We start from the raw sequence: 24586 nt of genomic DNA, 5'->3' as shown, positions 1-24586 counted from the left end.
ACTAAACTTAGCCCGACCCTCTATGCAGACCTAGTAATATATAAATATTGGTAGTGGGTCCTAAAGCTGCGCAGGTCCTAAAGCTACGCACCACTCATCGCGCATGCAGTTTTTATGGCAAATGCGCACTCTGTGTGTGGAACTGTGACTGCAGAGTGACGAACGATTCCTATTTAATTTTATTTACAGAGGCTGCAGTAAATCTCTAAATGCAGAGAAAACCAACAAATGTTTGGAATTTTGGAGTTATATTCGCTTTAATTTCATTTATCTTATAATAATTTGAATATATTTTAGAAATTGAGTCACAGGCAATACTATTTTTTTAATGATAAATCGAGTGCGTAGCTTTAGGACCCCTTCTACATCGGGCGGTGAAATCAAGAGGTGTTCGGAAAACACGGCGGGATTTTCGTATTAGTGAGTTTTGCGATATTTTCTTCTTGGTTAACGATCTTTAGAATGTTTGCCAAAAATTAGTGAAAGATGATTTGTTGAAATAGTAGAATTGGGATAGTATTTATTGTTTGAAAACAAAGTGCGTAGCTTTAGGTCCCCCCATCATACACATTTTATCTTTTTACTCCCACACTAACTCATAATTGTTTACTCTCATTGACTTACACTTATTCTCTCACTTAATCATCCACACAAATTAACACTTATTCACGCACATATCTCATCCATTTTCACTCTCGCACTTCCACTCACACTCGCCTACGCTCACCCATTCACCCTCACTTCCTCTCACTCACTATCTCAATCACCAACACTCAGATCCACGCACAGGTAATCTCCAAATCACTCTCACACATCCTTGCATTCTCACTCACTCGCACTCACAATAATTCTCAAAATCACTCACAACCATTTACGCACACTTACTATCACTGTCACTGACCCTTACACTCTCATACACTCGCCCTCACTCACAACCATTCACGCACACTCTCACTCATCCTAACACTCATTCTGTCATCACTCACACTCATGCATGCACACTTATATACTCTCCCACTTATTCTCGCTCACTCGTCCTTTCTCACACTTATTTCGCACTCTCTCTAGCCCTCACTTGCACTCCTGCATTCGCCAAATCACTCAGAATCGTTCACACACATGCGTGCTCTATCCCTCAACCTTACTATTCTCACTCTCACTCCCTAACTTAGTAACACTCTCTCACCTGTTTTCGGTATGTTCTTAAGGATTTTAACCCAAAATCAATTACATAAACCCAAGCTAAATAATTACAATAAAAGTTACAAATCTTCGTTTTGTGTCAACAACAACCTACAAAATATTTACAAACCAATAAAGCGAAATAATAATGAAATAAATGCCTAAAACATACTAGTAAACTGAGAAAACTAAACTTAGCCCGACCCTCTATGCAGACCTAGCATTATAATTAGTAATATTTACTCATTTACACATTTTATCCTCTTACTCCCTCACTAACTCATAATTGTTTACTCTCATTGACTTACACTTATTATCTCACTTATCACCCACACAAATTAACACTTATTCACGCACACATCTCTTCCAGTTTTACTCTCATACTTTCACTCACATTAATTCTCACTTGCCTCACACAATATTACTCACATCCACTCATTAGCGGATTTTTGCAATAGCACCGGGAACGAAATCTACAACACAGAAAATCTAATGAAAATGCCCGTCGAATCACAATGCAGTTGAGCGGTCTCTGTCGATAATTCGTGAACCGGGACAGCTTAAAGTCGTAAGATTCTAAGCTAACGAAAAATTTTTAATATGTCGTTGGCGTGAGTCCAGGACGAAACTGCGGTTTTCATTCACTCATTTTCGAGAAAGACTGCTTTATCATAATGGGCTTTTGACAATAGATTTTCTGTGTTGTAGAATCCGTCGCGATTGCGAAAACTCCCTAATCACACTTACTCTCGCAGTCACTCTCACTCTTTGACTCGCTGGAGTCAATCCCCTTTGACTCCACTTTCTCCCACTTTCTCACTGAGCTCCATTAATTCGGTTTTTTTTTATCATTGAATTCATCACTGTGATTCTAGAATTATTACTAGAATTTGCACCACTACAATTGTATAATTGCAATTGATACTATTGATATCATTCTGTTAGACATTGATTTGTTTTCAGGTCACTTCTGTTTTCAAATCCGTTAAACAGGCACCTCAATATCTAAAAGATTGCTTTACCCTTTACTCCCTAGCAGGAATGTACAAGGCACCATTGACCAACTTCATCACAAGTACAAAAATACACGGAAACTGCCTGAGGATAGGACTTTTATTGTAACTGCTTCAAAATATTGGAATATTTTGACAATTACCATCTGTCTCTTATTTGAAATGGACTTGATTGCACTTTAAGACATTTTTTGTCCAATCCAGAGTGTTAGGACTGCAAGATGTATTTTATACTTTGGCATATTCATTTTTCTTGTTGTAAGCGCTTAATATTAGAATGATAATAACAATGATAATATTTTATTATGATAAAATATACAAATATACCATGCTTTGAGTAAGTAGAGCAGGAATTATTCATCCGAGGTTGGACTGGCATTAATATTTTTCCCGAGGGAGGAAGCCCGGAGGGGAAAATAGTAATTTGGCCAGTACAACCGATGATGAATAATTCCCTCTATACTCTGTTTTATATCCTACTTTAATAAGTTAATACGTTAGAGCAATAGATCTTGATAATCTAGTTCTTGTACTCGTAGTTTATCTTTTTTAATCTGAATCAGATATAGGTAACGCACTGACTGACCTACTTGTCTTGAAGCCACGCGCTCGGCGCGCCTAACGCGTATTAAGTGCCTACGGCGCTGTCATGATCTGTGACGTCATTAATGGAATAGTGCTTTATTCCATCATTGACGTCACGGAATAGAAAATTTTCTTCAGTGGGGGTTCATTTTCAACATCATCGCATAATAGTGAGAATATGTTTGATCACATGATGCTATTTAAACCAATCAACACACAGGATTTATTTTATGTAGGATATAATATTAAATACATTACTATTGGTATTATTATCATTGTTATCATTAATGTTATTATTATTGTATTTATCATGATCATTAGTAGTATTATCATCATCATCATCATTATTATTATTATCATTGATATAATTACTTTGGGAACATTGATTTCATTTTCAGAATTCACTTCCGCTGGTAGCGTGCTGGGTGTGGGCGGATTGGTTGGGCTTGCTGTGGGAGCTTGTGTTCTTGTTGTCATATTCTTCTTCTGCTGTCTCATTGCTATGAGAAGAACGAACTACAAAGAAGAAGTAAGTATATTTATCAATTAAAGGTAGTGTTTATCTATTGTTAGGCCTATTTACCTAACACTGAAATATCCTCAGTGATTGCAGTTTTAATTAACGCAACTTATGAAAATTAATCGCAATTAGATTTAGGTTTTATGTCTTGAACCTCATCCATTCCAACATCATTTTTTAATGATTAATGTCTCTTACATTTTACCCAACATTAATCTAATTATGTTTCATTTTGATTAAATATGGCTGTGTTTTGTAATAATCTTGCTGATAAAACAGCTCTGTAATTTCATTGCTGCATTGTTTAAAGGCGATTATTTTTGTTTCTCTTTATGTTTTGCTCCTACTTACATAAAAAAAAACTACACTGTTAAAAAAAACCCTGATTTTACAGAACAAAAACAAGATTTTGCAGAAAGCAATAACAGAATCATTCTGTAAATTCATAAAAACAGGAATTTTTCTACAATTTAACGAAACGGGTCTGCTTAAAAAGGGGAAAATGGTGTTTTATTTAAGGAAATTTGTAAGGTTCCATACACCAAATACCAATTTCCTGTAATTCTACATGATATAATGTAAGGTTACGCAATCTGGTAAGATTACAGGTGTTCTCGAGACTCTGCTGCAGGAACTCTTTTATTTTAAGGATAAATTTTCTATCAGTGTAGGAAAGTTAGCCATACAGGTATGAATATCGGAAGATGGTAATTTATTGCTGTTATTATCCCACTGTTTCTAATTCGTAGGCGTTAAAGAGAGATGACCCAGTTCGTTTATCGTCATTTCGTCCTAGACGCGAAGGTGATGTCTTTCGGCATAATAGCGACAAAGGCAATTTCTTCCGCCCCTATATAGCCCCAGGTAACTCCCGGTCGGAATACATGTGATGATCAAGTGTCGTGCTCGTCTTAAATAATTATTCAAATGTTTCGTGTCTTGAAACAATTACACCATGAGAGAAAGTGTTGATTAAGTGTGAAGTCCGACCTCGTTATATTTTTACTATGCAGATATTCTGACGTCATAAGAAAACAGTTAAATGATCCAATCGTATTAGGTAAGAGTAACTCTCCAAGCAGTGGCTCCCGTGAGTCATGGCAAAGGGGGGGGGGGGCTGCTGACTATCGAGTTTTCTGAACATATTGTATCTATATAAACACATGAGAGCGCGGTGAGCGAAGAAAACTTGACTTTTTTTTTATTGTTTCGAGAACAGAGTCCATGAGAATGTTGAAATGCGTTATGTTGCTCGATCAGCAAATAACCTTTATTCATCTGGGGGAATGCTTCAGACTGCCAAAGTTACCTCACCCCTGGTAGATCGTAGAAACTTTCCTCGGTAGTTTTTGTATAAAAAGCTGACCTTAGAATTTGATTGCGATATTAATCACAATATCCTCTAAGTATAAATTTTTATTTTTTTTCAAATTTTTTCTCTATTTTTTTTTTTTTTTTTTTTTTGGGGGGGGGGCAAATTTTACGTCATTGCAATAACGTTATAAAGGGAAAGTAGAGGCCTTTAGACTAAGCCATCTGGATATATATATATATTTTTTTTTTTTTATTATATATATACATCAATTAAGTTCACATTTTGAGAGAAAGGAGTCGTGCCATCTATATCTTTTAAACTCATTTATTGATATCAATTACCATCATCATTTATATAATTGAATTTGTATATTACATGAATTGACTATATGCTAAATGCTATTGGTGAACAGTATAGAAACTGAGTGTTATATGATTAAAATCATTATACTAAATAGAAGTGGAAAATATTTCGTAGCACGATACACTACCAGGTCCATGAGGTAAAAGAAATTTCTTACTGATCTTAAAATCCTGAATGAATGTGTTTGAATAATTAAATGAACAAACTGATTGATGCATTGACCATGCTGTTAAAAATTAATGATTGAATAAATGAATTAATAGATAGATGAATAGGTATACGTTTTATGACTTTAATGAAATATAATGAGAAATTAATTGATATATATGTATGCTCTTTATAAAAGAAAAATTCGCCTTGCTCAAATCAATGATAACCATCAGTTTTATTCTAAAAGTGAAAATGCGTTGGACACAGTGAAAAAAAAAATCTTTTTTTATATAGAACACTTGGAATTTTTATTATTATTTTCACGTCAAGAACATCAGATTGGCATTGATATTATATTTTATGATGCAAATTTCATTTAACGTTTGTAGATTAAATGCATAGAAATCATACACCGAGATCCCCAAGAGATGCTTTGAAAGCAAGGGTTTCATTTACTGACATTCCCAGCAAACTGTTGAATGTCCTTGATTTATTAAGCAAAGTAGAAGAAATCGCAAAAACGTTCCTCTTATGCCATGGGTTAGCGCTTCTTTGTTAAGATCCATTTAAAAAAAGTTGTATTATTCGTAAAAAGTGCGTGGAACTGAATCTTCACGTAAACGTTATGTGAATTATAAAAAATAGTCTTACTTCAATCCTTAGTACTGCAAAGAAGTCATATTATCGCAACCAATTTCAAGCAACAAAAAACAATATCAAGGAAACTTGGAAAGTGATTAAGAAAGTATCTAAGTCAAAGGAAAAGATATCTCATGTAAAAAGTACTAAAATTAACGGTCATTTTGTGGAAGAAAGGACAATTATAGTAGACAATTTTAATGATTACTTTTCAGCATTGATCCAAACCTTTCACGGGCAGAAACGCTTTCTCAGCAGAATTACAGAGATTTTATGAAAGAACAAAATGGTAAAAGTTTATTATTCTTACCAGTACGTAGTTCGGGTAGAATTCCTTACCATTGTGAAATCTTTAGAAAAACGGAAACTTAATTAAAGAAATTATATTAGGAATTATTCAACACCTACTTCATGTCTTCAATCTATCAATGTCACATGAGGAAGTTCCTGCTGACATGAAAATAGCTAGGGTCGTGCCCACTTTTAAGAAAGGAGACCTTCATTGCCTTACTAATTACAGACCTATTTCTCTTTGACTGTATTCTCAAAGATTGTTGAAAAAGTGATTAATGTTAGAACTTTGAATTTTTGTCAACAAGAGTAAACACACCACCACCCATGCCTTGCTACATTTTATTGATAAAGTATCACAATCCATAGATTTAAAAAATGCATACAATTGGTATATTTTTCATTATTCGAAAGCTTTTGACAAAGTAGATCATGATATTTTGATTGGCAAGTTATCACCTTATGGTTTCAGGGGTACAGCATTTGACTGGTTCAAGAGTTACTTAGCTGACAGGAACAATTTGTCTCGATAAAAGGGGTAGAGTCAGGTTTACAGAATGTCACTTGTGGTGTTCCCAGGGATCTCTCCTTGGTCCCTTGTTGTTAGTTGTGTATATTAATGATTTTCATTATTCCTCTGATATTTAATCTTTCATTATATTTGATGATGATTCAAGTTTGTATTGTTCCCACAGAAATCCCAAGCCCCTTAAAAACGGTTAATAGTGAACTGTGAAAAAGTCACGATTTGCAAGCAAATAAATTATCTCTAAATTTGCAGAAAACAATTTATATGCTCTTTAGCAACACGATTAGAGAAGTTCCGGATGATGTTAAATTTTAATGACGTGTTGATAGATAGAGTTAAGACGACGAGGTTCCTGGGGTTACACATAGATGAAAAACTGATTTGGAGAACCCATATAAATCATCTCTTTAAGACAGAATAAAAAAAGTTGTGTGATATACACACTGAAATTATTTTTTTCTACTGATATATGATGTATTCAACATTAATTCTCCCGTATCTCAATTACGATGTCCTTGCATGGGGTAATTCTCTTAAAACCAATCTTGAAAGGGTGTACTTGATTCAAAAAGAGTTTTAAGAATTGTTTGTAACGTTAACTATCGCTCGCATACTACCACACTTTTTAATAAGCATAGAAGTCTAAGATTACAAGATATCTGTGATTTTCAACTTGGTTCTCTAATGTATGCATACAATGCAGGCATCATGCCACCAGCTCTGGTTACAATGTTCATGAAAAATAGTGACATACACAACCATTATACACGAAATGCTTCTGCATTCCACTTACCCAAGTTACGTGCAAGCTTTGCTTTTAGGACGTTGTAAGTACTGGACCTAGGTTCTGGAACTCTCTCAATTCAAATATAAAAAAACGGTAAGAATTCATACTTTTCAGCGTGTACTTAAAGACTATCTTCTTAATTGTTATTTGTGAGTTGCTCTAGCTTAAGATATGTTTTTATATACCATTTTATTTTACTTTTGGAGCCTATAAAAAGTGTATAGAAGACTGGATAATGTTATGATATATCAATATCTATTTATCTTGTATCTTGTCTAACTGGATTCTTTTGCAGAGGGTAAGTCCATCTTTTTCCTTTTTGTATTCTTTTCTTGTATTATTTTACCTTTGTCATGTTTTGTTTTTACGTTGCTACTATTATTGGTTCTTACATTCTTCCTTTTTTATGTCATGTTATCCAAACTTATTTCGTTTTTCATCATATATCACTTAATTATATTGTTTTTAGTGTATTACTCTTAATAATTGTACATTCAAGCAATGTATTCTAGTTTTTGTCATTGTTTAGTGTTTTTTTTTTTTTTTCGTTTTGTTTTTTTAGTTTTAAAGATATTACATGTATAAACATGTAAAAAAAAATACTATTCAGTCATGTACTTGAAACAAAGGAGACCCTAGCCTTACAAGCCCTGCTTTTTCAGGGGTTCTCCTTGTCTTTCGTTCAATACGTAATTCGTTATTTGCTGTGTTCCTTTCTCTACTGTAACAATGGTTTATGATTAACTGATTTTCATTTGTAGAAAGTGAAATCACACTTGTAAGACAAAATGTATGTGCAGAAAGAAAGACGAATTAATATATTGTCTTATCTTATTTGTTTATAATTTCATGTTTACTTTTTCATATATATTGCTAGTTAAAGGGGTGTTTGAACGGTGTGAGAGAGAGAGAGAGCGTGGGTGTATGTGTGTGGGCGGTCCGTGTGTGTGTTTGTGTGAAAGAGAGTAGGCAGGCTATGGAAGGTAATCAATTTTCCTCTTTTTTTCAAATTAAGATAGCTGATTCCATTATATTACTTGTGTTGTATATCATGCTTAAACTATAATATCGAAAAATGAAATAAGAAATGTAAAATGTTAAAATGGTTAAGTTTTTTAAATGTTTTTGTTTTCTTTAATCTTAGTGGTATCGGATGAACAGAGGGTGTACCCTATTTACCATTAGCTCTCAGGGAAGTGTTATGTCTATCATACACAATGAAATGAATTAATATTGATAAGGAAGTCGTCTGTTTTTTACTTTGTGACTCAGTGAATATGTCTCCGTATATTGAACTACAAGGCCCGGGGTTCAGATCCCACCGAAGCAGGGCCGTTATTTCGATTTGTCACTCTCCACCCATGTGGAGTAACGGGTGCCCGTTAGGAAAGAATTCATTGAATGCTTGAGCGCCCGATCAGAGTAGCCTTGCTGAACCCTGCATAATTTAACAGTGCAGCGCATCTTAAGGAACACTGTATTAAACGCGGTGTTGAATATAATATTGTTATCATTAATGTATACAGCAGCATTATTCATTATAATTTTTTTAATCGGTGTAAAGGGTATAAGATTTCAGAAATGTATTAGACATGCCATATCTGTTTCATGTTCAGGATATTTTTGTGTTCCTTTAAAAAGTAGGCAGGGAATATCACTATTCGTTTTGCAGGGTATTTTGTGAAGAGGGTCAATTTTAATGTTGTAGCAAGCACCCTAAATAACTTTTTGTGCTTATAATCGTATTATTTGCATTTTTTTCTCAAAGAAATAGTTAACATTACAAAGAATTTTGAATACCGAACTTTGATGTGTATTGTATTGAATATTGTTATTATTGATTTCCAAAAAACAGAAAGGAAGGAACTAATCAAATTTTGCATAGTCTTTAAAGGTATCCACCCGGGTTCTAATCATAACACATGTATATAGAATACAAGTGGAATGCCTCTGGCTGTCTCACCTGCATCACGCGATTCAATATAGTAGCAGTGCTGACTTTGAAAACTACTATAAAAAATATTCACAAAAAAACACCATTGATATAATGATACAATACTACGTTCATGGACATTTGACCTTGATCATGTGACCTGAAACTTGTCAGTGATACTTGATTACCCCTATATCCACATTTTATACACTATATCTATAAACTTTGAAAGTTATGACAGCAATCTAATAATTACCTCTAAAATGGCCTAAGTTCAATTACCTTAAATGACCTTTGACCTTGGTCATGTGACCTGAAACTCACAAAAGATGTTCAGTGATACTTGGTTACTCTTATGTCCACGTTTTATGAACTAGACCAATAAACTTACAGAGATATGATGGTAATGCAACAAATACCCCCAACATGGCCAAAGTTCATTGACCTTAAATGACATTTGACCTTGGTCATGTGACCTGAAACTCGGACGGAATTTTCAAAGATACTTGATTACTCTTATGGCCAAGTTTCATGGATCAGATCCATAAACTTTCAAAGTTATGGTAATTCATCAGATACCCCCCCCCAACATGGCCAAAGTTCATTGACCTTTGACCTTGGTCATGTGACCTGAAACTTGCTCAGGATGTTCAGTGATACTTGATTACTATTATGTCCAAGTTTCATGAATCGGATCCATAAACTTTCAAAGTAATGATGGTAATTCAACAGATACCCCCAATTTGGCCAAAGTTCATTGACCCTAAATGACCTTTGACCTTAGTCATGTGACGTGAAACTCGAGCGTGATGTTTAGTAATACTTGATTAACCTTATGTCTAAGTTTCATGAACTAGGTTCACATATTTTCTAAGTTATGATGACATTTCAAAAACTTAACCTTAGGTTAAGATTTTGAAGTTGATTCCCCCAACATGGTCTAAGTTCATTGACCCTAAATGACCCTTCATCTTGGTCATGTAACCTGAAACTCGGGCAGAATGTTTAATAATACTTGATAAACCTTATGGCCAAGTTTCATGAACTAGGTTTATATACTTTGTAAGTTATGTTGTCATTTCAAAAACTTAACCTTAGGTTAAGATTTGGTGTTGACGCCACCGCCGTCGGAAAAGCGGCGCCTACAATCTCACTCTGCTATGCAGGTGAGACAAAAATGGGGGGTGTTTTAGGGTCACTTTGTTTGTTTTTTTCGAGCGCAATTCAGGTCTTCATGTTAACAACATATTACACAAACGGATGAAAAATGGGCCATTTTAGCTGACCTTTTATTATGTAGAATGTCATTAATGTAACAGTAATAAATCAATATCGGTACGGGTTTATTCTCATTGTTATTAACGGTTCGATTAAAATATGAAGTTGAATGATTTATATAAACGATAAACCTACAATGGTGCATTCTCTGTGTTTGCTGCGGGGGGTATAAGACAGTGTAAGTATTTAAGTGTCTCTATAAAGGTGGGTGTAAATGTATGTTTGTCAGTGGTGTGCATGGGCAGAAATCCCAGGGAGGAAGCGTCCCCCTACTCAAAATAGCAGGAGGGACACAATATCAAATGTCCCCCCTACTTTTTGTTTGTCTTGTATGATGGAAAGAAATACTTCATTCAAAATCCAAATAAAACATGTATTTTGCGGGACGAGATGACCTTACACATTAGTGGTGATAACCCCCCCCCCCCTTTTTTTTTTTTTTTTTTTTTTTTTTTGCTTTTCAATTTTTTCTGCCCCTGGTCCCTCTACCTTTCGGTAGAGATTTCCGCCCGTGGTGGTGGGGGTTATTGTTACCTACTTCTAGGTACACTTTCGTACATTTATCCCGCCATCAACCAAGGACTTCCTATAAGTCTTTCCAGATAGCCATGGCAATTAATATCTTATCGTAATGCTTACAATTTCCATAAATAAACTTATGATTAGTAAAGAGTTTCCGTAAAGCAAATTAAATCCTAGTTGTGCGATAAGGGCGGAAGCTTACGTAAGCCTATGTCCGAAATTTGCCTGTTCAGTGGATTTGATTTCTAAAAACATGAGTGCATGCGACCGAAAACACACGCCCCCACTTGGCGATTAATGATAAATGAGATCCTGGCTTTCAAATGTGTATGTGGGAGGGTGATGGTATACGAGATTGTGTGGGTGTGTGTGTGTGTGGATGCATCTTAGGGTGGTGATATTTCTTGGATTATATTTCAATGTATCATCATGAATGTCAAGATTTGGAGAAAAGAGTCAAAACGTTTAGCGATTAGAATAGTTAAATAACATCTTAATGAGATATAAATAGTAGGCACATTTAGCTGTATGCTTTACGAAGTCTCAGTACAATTCTTCAGCAATTATCTTGTGCATTTTCTGTGATGAAAACTACTATAATGTCAATAATCCCGTTTTGTTATCAACGTCTGTCTGACAGACGTTGATACGATACTCTCCTGAGTTAAGCAAATTAGAAACATTGTTTGTGCGTCATATTGTTATACATTGATACAAGTGGAATTGCAGCGCATCTTCATGGACGGTTGAATTGAAAATAAGATGCAAGGAGTTATTAAAACATCTTAAAAGCAAGCAAGCATAGACTAAGTCGATGGGTTCAATTCCTTTCGAGAAACAATACATCTTTGCTAATTTTCTATATCAATATGAACCGTAACATGTAGGAAGTCCTGGAGATATGGTACCATTATCACAAGAAAGCTCTGTCGCTCTTGATGTACCCGTTGAATAGCCGTTATCGCAAGTTACATTAAAAATAGTACCGTGTATAACCGTGCTACCAGCTGAATAATCGGAATAAGGCACCTCGTCCACAACACAATTTTCTAAAGAACAATATAAGACAAATATCAACAGTGAATTCCCAAATGTATGCCTCATATCTATTCTTTCCATACGATTGTCAGTTGCTTTATATTTTGCATTCGTTCTCATTATGGCTGCGATAATAGCACCCAAACAATCTATATAGTTTCCATAACCATTTTTCTTCTCAAAAATAGTTTATGACTTTTGGCAATCTGTAATTATCATTATTATTATTAGTAGTAGTAGTAGTAGTAGTAGTAGTAGTAGTAGTAGTAGTAGTAGTAGTAGTAGAAGAAGTAGTAGTAGTAGCAAAAAGAAGAAGAGCAAGAAGAAAAAGAAAGAGAAGGTGGAGAAGAATAAGAAGAAGAAGAAAGAGGTAAATCAATGATAGCTTGAAAACAATCCACCAACGAGCATATGCACACACAGTCGCGAAATACAAATCTGACAAGAAGGCTCCAAACAAGCTACAGCCAGACGGCTTACCTTTGCAGACAGGTTCGTCATCAGTCCATTCGCCATCGTTACATGTAATGACGGGGGAACCAACCAAGCTGTAGCCAGTGTTACAACGGTATGACACCTGTTCCTCGTGGTAGAAAGGTGTAGTGTCTCCAGAACGAACACCGTTGTCAAATGTTGCACTCAGTGGTGGACAGTTCTCTGCATCAATAACAGTCAAATCATAAAAACGCTGTTTAAAATTTGTATGCAACGTTGTTTACTGTACAAACTTTTCAGCAGTTGTTTAACACTTTAAAAATGGTGTTTAAAATCTGAATTAAAGATTAATCTTTCCATATTTCATCTTCAATCAATTAAGCACGGTGGTTTAATTGCTTATCCAGTTATGTAAAGTTCGGGTATAGTAATACAAAAAAGCGTTGAATAACATTTGAACCGCGCTTTTACGATATGAATATAGTTTTCGTAAGAGTATTGTTCAATCGGAGAAATGTAGCGACATTGAGAGGACACCGAATAATAGATCGAAATAAAAAAAATCTACAAGGGAAGTATAGTTGTCTACACCGCCATCGATGAGGTAATTAGGAAAGTTTTTTTAACAAGAGAGTTATTTGGTTTTCGTAACTGGGGGCCGAGCTTCGAATCCATTTGAGTAAACTTGAACTGAACACCCTCGCCCTCAGTGTAACGTAAACATTGTGTCCACCATCAGGTCCTTGGAGATATCTGATGTTAAAAGTCTGTGTAACTAAGATCGCTCTTGATTACAAGAATTTCTTATCGCTGGGGTATTCGGTCGAAGTCCATAAAAATTCTAAAATTATTTCTTCAACTTCCTATTAAAGATGTTATAAGTAAGATGATAAAGCTGCGCAAGAGCCAACATGGCCAATCAAAATCAAGGATTACATGCCGCTGGGTTGTAAATTTACCATGTTGGCCTTTAACTCTAGAACCATTTTTCATACCTTTTCGCGATCTACTTTTTCTAGCTCGATGGATTTTTTTTTAGAATGACACGAGCAGCGAAAAGATGAGAAGGATAATTACCATAACATACTGGCGGATCGTCGTTAAAATTGCCGTCATTACATGTCAAGTCTTGGTCGGTACCGGTTCCGGTTGAGTATCCATGGTCACATTCTATCGTAATCGTGGAGGCGTGGTCGACCGGTGGTTGTTGCACATTGTAGTCCGAGTTTTCAACCACACGTGGACTACACATACCTGGAGAATAATGTAAAATGATATAATTATACAGTACATCTTCATTTCACACTCTATGGCCGTATTCCAAAGTCGGGTTTATCTTAAACCAAGGTCGAACGTTGTGCTAAAATTATGGAAAGCAAACAATGTCAAAATTTTGTTTACTTGGCATGTTTCCAATACTGTGCTCTTTACCAATTCCTTAATGATGAAGATAAATATCTGAGCAATCGTTCCCAGACAGTTAATAATGATGCAAGAGTCAAAATAGCTGATACATTGAACATGTACTATTAGATATTAATGTCACGACCGGCTCTCCATAATTAAACACCAACTTTAAGGCACAGTATATTCCAACTTAGTCCAGGATAGAAGAGGCATAACCTTGTTTTTTTTTCATATATACAATATTTTGTTATGGTTTCTTGTCAATTCGAGGGTGCTGATTACGAATCTGAATGATGCCACTCGTGTAACCTTGAGCATTTTCCGCAAATTGGCAAAGTCCAATATGGCCGCCAAAATATGCAAATTACCCATGAAAATCATGAAATTGCCAGCAGTCTGGCTACAAAATGTATGTTATTGTGTTGCAGGAGTGAAATACTCTCTGAAATAATGTTTTTTTGAAAAAAAAAACATTTTTTGATATTCAAAATGGCCGCCATAAACCTCAGTATACACTATTATGTACAATATGAATAGGGAAAACTAATTTTCACCAAAATGATCCCTAAAATTCAAGTAATTGTGATCTATGGGCAAAACAATGTATGAAAATCATCAATGCTAACACGATATATAATTTATTATGTCATGTATGGGAAAACTGTTGTATTTTATATCCAAAATAGCCGCCACTGGCCCAAATGGTATTATGTACTATAGCAAAGGGGGACAAAAAAATCACAAGAGTGAGCACTAAAATGCATATTATTAAGATAAACGAGTGGAATACTGACTAAACACATAATTGTTCACAAAATATATTGTTTAATATGTCATGTATGTGATAAATGTTGTATTTTGATATTCAAAATGGCCGCCAAAGGTCCTAAAAGTATTATGTACAATGAGAAAGAGGACCAAAGAAATCGCAAAAGTGAGCACTGAAATTTGTGATATTTGTGATAAATAAATGGGATGCTATCTATAAACATCATTTTAAAAGAAATATATCATTCAGGTTTAAAGTTTGTCTTTAATACTGTATTTGACTTTCAAAATGGCCGCCATAAACATTGAGTGTATTATGTACAATGAAAACTGGGAAATCAATTTTCACAGGAGTGAGCACCATAAATGCACATAATTCTGATATATGAGTAAAATATTGTTTGAAAGCATAATTTCTAACAAGATATATCAGTTCTCCTGCCAGGTAGGTGATAAATACTGTATTTTGAAATACAAAATGGCTGCTACAGGCCTTAACATTGTTGTGTACAATGTGAAAGGGGACAAATAATTTTAACAGATTTTTCACTTTGCTTGACTAAATGGTGGTGCATAATTAAATAATTGTCTGAAAACATGATTACACATTGTACGAAATATATCACATTATATAAAATTCAGGTGATTAATGTTATATTTCAAAAATCAAAAGGGCCGTCATATGCCCTTTTGTGAAAATTATCTGTCCTCATTCAAATTGTACATATAAAGTAAGGGCCTATGGCGGCCATTTTCAATTTCAGAATGCAGCATTTATCACCTTTATTACACCAGATATGATATATCTCGTTAGAAATTATGGTTTTGGACAATATTTCACTCTTACATCACAATTAAATGCAATACTTATAGACAAGCAAATCCAAATTCTGTCAAAATTATATTATGTACCAAGTTACTATGTACATAATACTTTTAGGGCCTATGGCAGCCATTTTGAATTTCAAAGTACAGCATTTATTACCTCCCTGACCAACATGTGATGTATTTATTTAGAAATCATATTTAAGACAATATTTTTACTCGTACATCACAGTTACATGCATATTTTACGATTCCCACTGAAAATAAGTTTCCCTAAACGCATGTAACATAAATAACATTTTACTCATACAAAAGGATTACATGGATTTCATAGTCAAGCAAATCCAAATTCTTACAAAATTACATGTCCCAATTTACATTGTAGATAATACTGTTAGGGCCTACATGGGCCATTTTGAATTTAACAATGCCGCATTTATCTCATGCATGACAAAAGAAATATGTTTCGCTAGAAAACATGTTTTCATACAATATTTTACTCATATATCACAATTACATGCATTTTATGTTCTTATTATCGCGAAAATTAGTTTCTCCATTCGAATTGTACATAATGTATAATGGGCATATGGCGGCCATTTTGAATTTCAAAAAAATACAGCATTTATCACATAAATTGCATTTTAAATATTATATTTCGTTAAAGTTGTGTTTTAGTCAGTATTCCACTCGCTTATCTTAATAATATGCATTTTAGTACTCACTCTTGTGATTTTCTTCTGTCCCCATTAACATTATACATAATACTGTCGGGGCGTTTGGTTGCTCTTTGAATATTAAAATGCTTCATTTATTACATACATGACATAACAAATGATACATTTTGTTAGCAATCATGTTTTCATCCATTAGTTCACACAAAACACTCACAATTATTTACATTTAGTGCTCACTTTTGTGAAAATTATTTTCCCCATTCATATTGTACATAATGTTGAATACAGCGGTCTATGGCGGCCATTTTAAATATCAAGAAAATAAATATTTTTTATCAAAAAATCGTTTTTCAGAGAGTATTAACTCCTGCAACACAATTACATACATTTTATATCCAATCTGCAGGCATTTTTATGATTTTCATGGGTAATTTGCATATTTGGGCGGCCATATTGGATTTTGCCAATTTGCGAAAAATGCTCAAGGTAACACGAGTGGCATCATTCAGATTCGTAATCAGCACCCTCGAATTGACAAGAAACTATCAAAAAATATTGTATATATGAAAAAACAAGGTTTGGTCAGTTTTCTATGGAGCCTATCCTGGACTACCTTTGCTGTCGCAAATAAGCGTTTTCAATAGCATGAATAGTGTATTATTTTCTCTATTTATAAAGAAGAACATAGTCTTACTGAAGCAGGTTGGTAACGTTGAAGGATCGTAGACCCCATTGCGGCAAGCTGTTGTAGAAACTCCGACCAGTGTATAATTTGTATTGCACTCATAGTTGAGTACCTCTCCATTCATATAAGATGTTTTATCAGGATCAACGTATCCGTTTGCTAAAGTTGGTTTGTCACAACTTGCTGTTAAAGAAACAATGAATAGACAACGATTTAACAACATTATAAAACACTTCCAAAATCATATAGCGAATGAGTGCATCCGAGTGCATGCATATGGGATCAGGTTTGTGAAGGATTGTGCGTCTCAAAGTAAATACATGTATTAATACAAAGATTGTTGCACGCAGTTTGTGCATACAGTACAACAAATTGCAAATTTGTATTGTACTCTACATAGTAACATAGAGAAGGAGAACGAGAGAAAAGAAGACGGGGATGATGAAGAAGAAGAAGAAGAAGAAGGAGGAGGAGGAGCAGTGGCGTAACAGGCGGGGGGCAGGGGGGAAGCTGCCCCCTGGCGGATTTCACCGGGAAAATAAAAAAAAACCGGAAAAGGAGAAAAGGGAGGGAGAAAGAAAGGGAAAGGGGAAGGAAAGGGGAAAAGGAAAGGATGAAAAGGAAAGGGAAAGGGAAAAGTGAAAAGAAAACGAAGAAAATATATATTTTTCTTAATGAAACAGGAAGGAATTAAGCGGGAAAAGGAACGAAAGAAGAACATTTGAGAAAGAACAAATCATTAATACATTATGTCTTACCTTCAATCACTGCCATATAGGCGCGGGGGTCTTGGTTCCACACTTTAGAGGAAATAATTACAGGAGACAACGTATAATAAAATTAATGGAAACAATGAAATGTGTTATTTGCTGAATATAATGGAAAAATCTATCACATAATTTGAATTTAATTTCAATAGGCACTTTTTTTGCAGCTCACTCTGCTCGCTGGCGACTTGTTGCAAATTTTCCCACATTGCTTTGTTTTGCCCCCTCAAAATATTTGGTTCATTACGCAACTGGGTTGAATAAATGTGTTGCGTTAAAGCTATATTCTGTATATACCCGCGATTTGATTAAAAATAGCGGCAATCTGCAAGGTTTAAATGGCTTTCATCAAGACCCCAACCGAATTGCACTGCCGTATATGAGTATGGAAGGGTTGGGCCATGGCCCCAAAAGTTCTACAACCAAGAGCAAAAAAAAAAGAGGAAAGAAAAGCAAAGGAAAAGTGAAGGATATGATTTTATTTACTGAATATAATGTCAAAAAATATCTCAAAGTTAGATTCTCATGAAAAGGTGATTTTTTTCTCGCTCGCTTCGCTCGCTCGGGACTTATATTAAGCAGCTTTTTAGCACATGTGTCATACTGTGCCCCTGGTTTTTTTTTACGCTTCACGCTACTGCCGCAAAGAATCCTGTTCACAGTGGCGTACAGACCACAAAAAAGGGATGGAAAGAGAGAAGAATGAAATATATTATTTTCTGGATATCATGTCAAAATCTATCACAAAATTTGAATTTTGTATTAAAAATGTCAAAAGTTTTGCTCGCTCGCTTCGCTCGCTCGCAACTTTTTTTAAAGATTAATTCTGCCCGATACGCAATATCTGGCCCTCTCAAAATCGTCGCCTCATTACACCATTACGCCTGTTCATACCATGATATGACCGGGAAAATGTTTCCTCTTGCCCACCCCCCCCCCCCCCCCTGGCCACCGACCCCTGTTACGCCGCTGAGGAGGAGAAGAAGATGGTGAAGAAGAAAGACAAATAATAAAAGTAGGGAAAAGGAAATAGAGAACATGAAGAAATACCAGGTGTAGCAGATCTCTCAATCTAATGATATTCAGGTTCTTCTTAACAAAATCTTACCTTCGCAGGAAGGTGTCGTAGAAGGGTTCCATGTCCCACCCGATTCGCAGACGGCTTCGTCGGGACCTACCAGTGAAAAACCTACGTTGCAGGCGTAATAGATCCGTGTATATAGATCATATTTAGCTTCATCCGGATTTATACTGCCGTCTGATGGTACCGTAGGCTGCGGGCATGAAGTCACACCTAAATCATGAAAAAATGTAAAAGATAAGCATTGATCATTGATTATTGATGTGACATGCTTATGGTAAGCATGGTTCTCTTTAATGAATTATTACTTCTTTGTAAAATACGAAAGATATATATAATATCATGTACAAGATATTTACAGTATTAAACAACATGAACGGTTTGCGCAATAATGTTTTATTATGGTATGGCAATTGCAAAAATGGAACATATTTTTAACCTGATATCTATCCCTCAACCCAATCCATAAATCAATAAAGATGATATATATCATGTAATTTGAATAAAAATTAACAAAGAAATGATGGAATTGCAAAAAAAAGTTAGAGTAATATCTATCTTTATAGCATAAGAAATAAACTATAGTTAATAATAAAAAAAATGAAAAAATGCAATATTTATAAAGATGTCCGACATTTTGTATGATTGTTTGTACATCTTTTAATATGAAACAAACTGAATATATCTTATTTACTACAAAATGGTGTTAACGCTTTGCTTCGAGCGAATGTAAAGCAGATGAAAAAGAATTGTAACACGGGTATTGGCATTTTGCGCCGACACCTATCATAATTATGCGTGAAGAACTGACATAGGAACAAAATCAAAGAAAATAGAAGGCAACTGTTGCAAAAATCTTGTCTGAATGACCTGGTATTCAGTGAGATTTTGAGGATGCCAACAAGGAAAGCATCATGAATATATTTGGAAAATTTATAAGGATGAGGCATGATCCAAAAAAATTATGGTAATTAATGGAATGATTGATCCCCAAGAAATTTAAAATCACGGTATAGCAGGTAAAGCGGAGCCTGTGTAGACTGGGCTCCTAGAAGAATTGTAAACTACTATATTACCATATTTTTGGGGAGGAATTTACGATTGATAATTAATGTGTAATTTACTTAATTCAGTACCACGATAAACAATATGTTTAAGAAATCCATATCTGCCGTTTCGGTATCACCCCTCAAGCAGGAAACGGGTTAGATGTTTAAAAGTTAAAAAAAAATTATTCGCATACAACTTCTACCTCTAATGTGTATAAGTATTCAAACGGCACTGATTACAAAATTGATAAAAAATTATTTTACTGAGATATCGTTATAAATAATGAGGGGGGGGGGGTCAATCAATAAAAAGTGATATAACAGCCGATATGCTTTTGCAAGATTATAGAGGCAAATAATAATTCACTAAACAAATCCATTAAATTCAATCGATCTAAGGTCTACACTCTATAGATGATAAAAAAATATAATATTTAGCCTTTAACAAAGCTTTTAACATGCTTGCCAATCTTCAATGTTTCCTACCTTCACACGTTGGAGCGAATGGATAAGACCATGCTCCATTGTTGCAAATCTGGTTAGGGGGGCCTCTTAGATTCCCGGTACAGGTGTAGTTCACTGTACTTCCACTGGTATAGCAGACTTGTACAGGCTCTATGCCACCTACGTCTCCTAATGGAACTGGTATGGCATCGTAACAGCATTCTATATTTAACAAAGAGAACCATAACTAGGAAGTTGAATAATGTGTCAGAAAATATTAACGGAGCTTTAATTTCTTTTCATAGATAATTGTTTCAGATAATTACTCTATGTTTGGTGTTTTACAGGTAAGAAGAATAGTTTTCCTTTCACGCATTTCCTCAAATTAAATTAATGACCCATAAGAACACAATCAAAGTATACATGGAAGTTAAAACTGGCTAGCAAAATATCTTATTTTTCTCTCCACACAAAAATAAAACACATAGGGTTGGGGTCCTCATTTAAAAGTCCTCATAAGACAATGACAATATATTTATGCCTATCCGGATTGATTGCTTGATATATAAGTAAATAGGTACACAAAATTGGCGGATCCAATGGGGGCATTTCTGGCCCGTGCCCCCCTCTATTGAGAGTCATAATTTTTTAATGTTAATATGTCGTTAATACACATTGTCTGATTGTCTAATTTCCCTTTAGAAAATGTGCCCCCCTTGGAAAATCCTGCGTCCCACCCTGGTACAAAACGACACAATGAAATGAAAGGGAACATTTAATAGCAGCCACTGTTCGTAGATTTCCTTTTCTTACCAAACATATAACAGACTCGCAAAGGCAAATGCAAAGGATTCAGCCTCCGTCTGGATTATAAGCTTTCGAAACTTTGGAAATCATCGCCAGAGGCAGGCAAAAGAGAGATGCCTTCTATCACCATGAACCTCCATGCTATCACAGATTCCTATGATGGGTATTGAATATCTCAGAGTGGAACCACATTACAGAAATAAAGAGGAGTAAGGCAAACCAGAAGTTGCTCAGCCATGATCATAAAACCAGGGGATTGTTACGAAGGCTGACATGAGACTTGGTCACGCCCCAGGGAAGGCCAGAATTGTCATGACGCCCGTCACTTAGGAACCAAATGAAGGGGAAAAGGAGAAGGGGAGCTGGGAAGGGGAGATCACATTTAACATAGAGAACAGTCAACATAGACCGAGACATCACATGAACGAAGCAGTCCTCATAGCCCAGAACCTATTCCAGTGGCCAACATTTGCAGAGCGGGCAATTAAGCCCCTCGGGATTGCCCTTGTGGTGGAGGGATATAATGAACGAAACCATTTTTGTTTGTTTCACTTACAACGTTTGTTGTACTTAAAAAGAACTTATGAAAGTAGGAATGTAAACATCTTACCTGATGCAGTGCAGTCTTGTCCAGACACGTTATGGTATGAAGAAAATTACACAAAAAAATGAGAATTAAAATAAATGTTTGTGAAAAAGAAATTAATTAAACTAAAGAGATCAAGAATCAAGCTAAATCAGGCAAACAATATTAAACACGAAACAGAGCATGCAGAGTGCGTGTTGCCGTTGTATGATGGACGTTTTACCCTTTTAGGTCGTTTTGAACACAACATATACTTTTAACACTCCAATATGTTAGAATAATGTTTATTCTAGCTTCATTTTAAGGGTGGAATAGTGTCCTATTTCTACACAAAGGGAGTAGATTAGTGCCTGTCAGTAAATCAAATATATATGTATAAAAATAATACAGCTATGGCCATCGATCCTCTACAAAATAACGTGAAATTCGAGACCCTGTTCCCCGAATACCTTGCATGATTCAGTTGAAATGAAATCAGATTTTAAGTGCGAAAAAAACAATTGTGTTCATTAATGCATTGGAACTAGAAAATGAGATGAAATAAAATTCACAAATGAATATTCGAAAGCTGATTTTATTTTGGAGAAAGATACGAAGCCTCAATTTTCAAAAGATGGTTTATGGTGACTAGAGTAGTAGTAAAATACAGGGTATTGCTTAAATACTTTTATCTCGCGTTCTGATTTTCCAAATTCCCTTAAAAAGAATAAATACATTACCTTGTTCTTTGTTCTTGAACATTTCACAATGTAAAAGGTGTAAGATTTTGACCAGATTACAAGGATGTTACATATTGCCAATCAAACAGATGCCTAATCATCACCGAAACTATTAACCATTAGCCAGGGTAATTATGTCGCATTACTTTTAAAGGAGAATCCAGCCTTGGCCATAAAATGTTGTTTTGGGAAGGAGAAAAATAACTTAAACAGAATGGTGAAAATTTGAAAGAAATCGGACAAGCAATAAGAAAGTTATAGCTGTTTTAAAATTGAGATCACTAATACTATGTAGATTTCAAATTGGCAACTGGGTAAGTAAATTGTGACAAGGTACAAGGACAACTTTCCCATAGGCCATGTACTTTATTATCAGAGATTTGTGTTTTTCTCCTAAGTACCCATTCCCCTGGGGCAGTAATCTAAATATAACCCAGGTAGTATATTGTTTTATGTCCTCATGAAAGAAAAATATAATTTGAAATTAAACTTTTTGGAAAAATGACATTTTAGCCATAATATGTAATGGAGTGCATGGAAGAGTAGTCCTTGCCTTACATGACATCCCATATGCGGCCAGTTTGAAGTCTCCATGGGTGTAGTGATTACCAATATGTACAACTTTCAAAAAATCATAACGTTCTTTTTGTTTGTCCAATATTGTTCAAACTTTCACCTATCAACTTGTCTGATATTTTTTTCCTTATAAAAACAATATTTTATTTGGGTTGGATTCCCCTTTAAGCCCAGACACTTCAGACAAAGTAATTGTTAAGCGCAATAATTATGATCAAGGATAATTATTATTATCAACTGTAATATATTCAAGGACAGTCAACAGAATAAAACAATACTGTATAACCATTTGATTTTTTCAAGAGATTATGACACAAAAACACTCAACATATCACCCTTGCTATTATTAGAAAAATAATATTGCGCAATAAAACTTAGATCAATGATTATACACTCTCGGAATGTTTTCAATCAACCTAACACTTGGTCAAATTCAATTTGCATGTAATTTTGTTTTATAGGTTTTTGTTTGTTTTGATAGGTTCAAATTTGAACCAACTTGTCGGTTGGTTAAAATCAATATGAGAGTGATCCACAAGGTGAAATTATATTACTCTTATTTATTTACCAGATAGAATGTATTATTGTCTTTAGTGACAATCTATGAAAAAAAAATTAAAGGCTGGTGTAAAAATTAGAGAAATGACGAAAAAATCATTATTATACTCACCGGTAGCACAATTGCCCTTTACACCTGAAACTAAATTAAGAGACAAGAAATAGTTATATTTCCACATCATGAAACAGTGCTATACAAAGTCTTTTTTAATTCCAAATGCCAAACGACCAATTCGAGTAACATTAATTACTTCATCCATTTATCTTTGTTTTCAGTAGGCCTACGTGTATTTATTTCCTTTTCTTTACATTACATTGTGTCGTATCCCGCCACAAGCCTTTGCTTTTAGGATATACACCTTCTTCTATAAACCTAATATGTACATACTTATATTCTTCATAACAAACTGATTTTTGTATGAATCTATGTTTACGATAAATGTGGAAATTTGTGAAATGTAAGAAAATAGATGTTTTATTTGAATTGAAAACATGTCATTGATCGTAATATTCCCGTACATCGTTCCATATCTTCAGATATGTATAGCGAAACCTGTTTATTGATATCAATTATTTCCACAGGGGTTGCGTTTTGGATTACTAAAGTATGTTCAGTAAAAAGAAACATTAATAAATGCAGATATAAAAAAAATCAAATTTATATACAAACTAGAAATCAATCCAACCCAGAGAAGCACAAATCCGATGAGAACGTTTAGCTTCGACATTATTATCATTACACTTTGCATTTATTCCATAACTAGGCCATGCTTCTATACAGTCTTAAATCCAGGAATAGGAAATGTTGTAGGATCTGCTAAATGCAGATTTGAAAAAAATGGCCGACTCTTGATCGATTACGAGCTAAGCATTCTTTACTAAGCGATATCATTTGAAAAAAGAATATTGACATGCAACGAGAAAAGAAAACAGGGCAAATACAGTACTAAAGATAAGGACATATACTTTGGTCAGGCACTTACCCTGCTTACGTGGTGTCGTTCATGGGGTAGTTTGCACACCTTATCAGTTAAAACAAACGAAGGAAACTTCGACA

General features: G+C 34.8%; 2 protein-coding genes across 2 annotated transcripts in view; one reads left to right on the top strand and one right to left on the bottom strand.

The window, feature by feature from the left end:
• Positions 1-9178, top strand: part of LOC129278864 (uncharacterized) — a 96255-nt gene extending 87077 nt beyond the window's left edge. The window contains exons 36-37 of the mRNA XM_064111200.1: positions 3179-3309; positions 4050-9178. Coding sequence (XP_063967270.1) covers positions 3179-3309; positions 4050-4190 — 272 coding nt within the window. The 3' untranslated portion in view covers positions 4191-9178. The remainder of the gene's footprint in view (positions 1-3178; positions 3310-4049) is intronic.
• Positions 9179-11971: 2793 nt separating this feature from the next.
• On the bottom strand, positions 11972-24352 carry LOC135157096 (coagulation factor XIII B chain-like). The gene is made up of 9 exons (XM_064111598.1): positions 24200-24352; positions 23642-23671; positions 21701-21715; positions 20326-20505; positions 18818-19003; positions 16952-17125; positions 13658-13834; positions 12626-12802; positions 11972-12156 (listed from the first exon to the last, which is right to left on the bottom strand). Exons 1-9 carry the CDS (start codon positions 24276-24278, stop codon positions 11972-11974), a joined length of 1203 nt encoding a protein of 400 aa, XP_063967668.1. The 5' UTR covers positions 24279-24352.
• Between the last annotated feature and the right edge of the window lie 234 nt (positions 24353-24586).

The sequence above is a fragment of the Lytechinus pictus genome, chromosome 16, assembly GCF_037042905.1.
Source record: "Lytechinus pictus isolate F3 Inbred chromosome 16, Lp3.0, whole genome shotgun sequence".
Classification (NCBI taxonomy): Eukaryota; Metazoa; Echinodermata; class Echinoidea; order Temnopleuroida; family Toxopneustidae; genus Lytechinus; species Lytechinus pictus.
The sequence above is the reverse complement of the archived record's forward strand: the minus strand, read 5'-3'. Positions and strand labels throughout refer to the sequence as shown.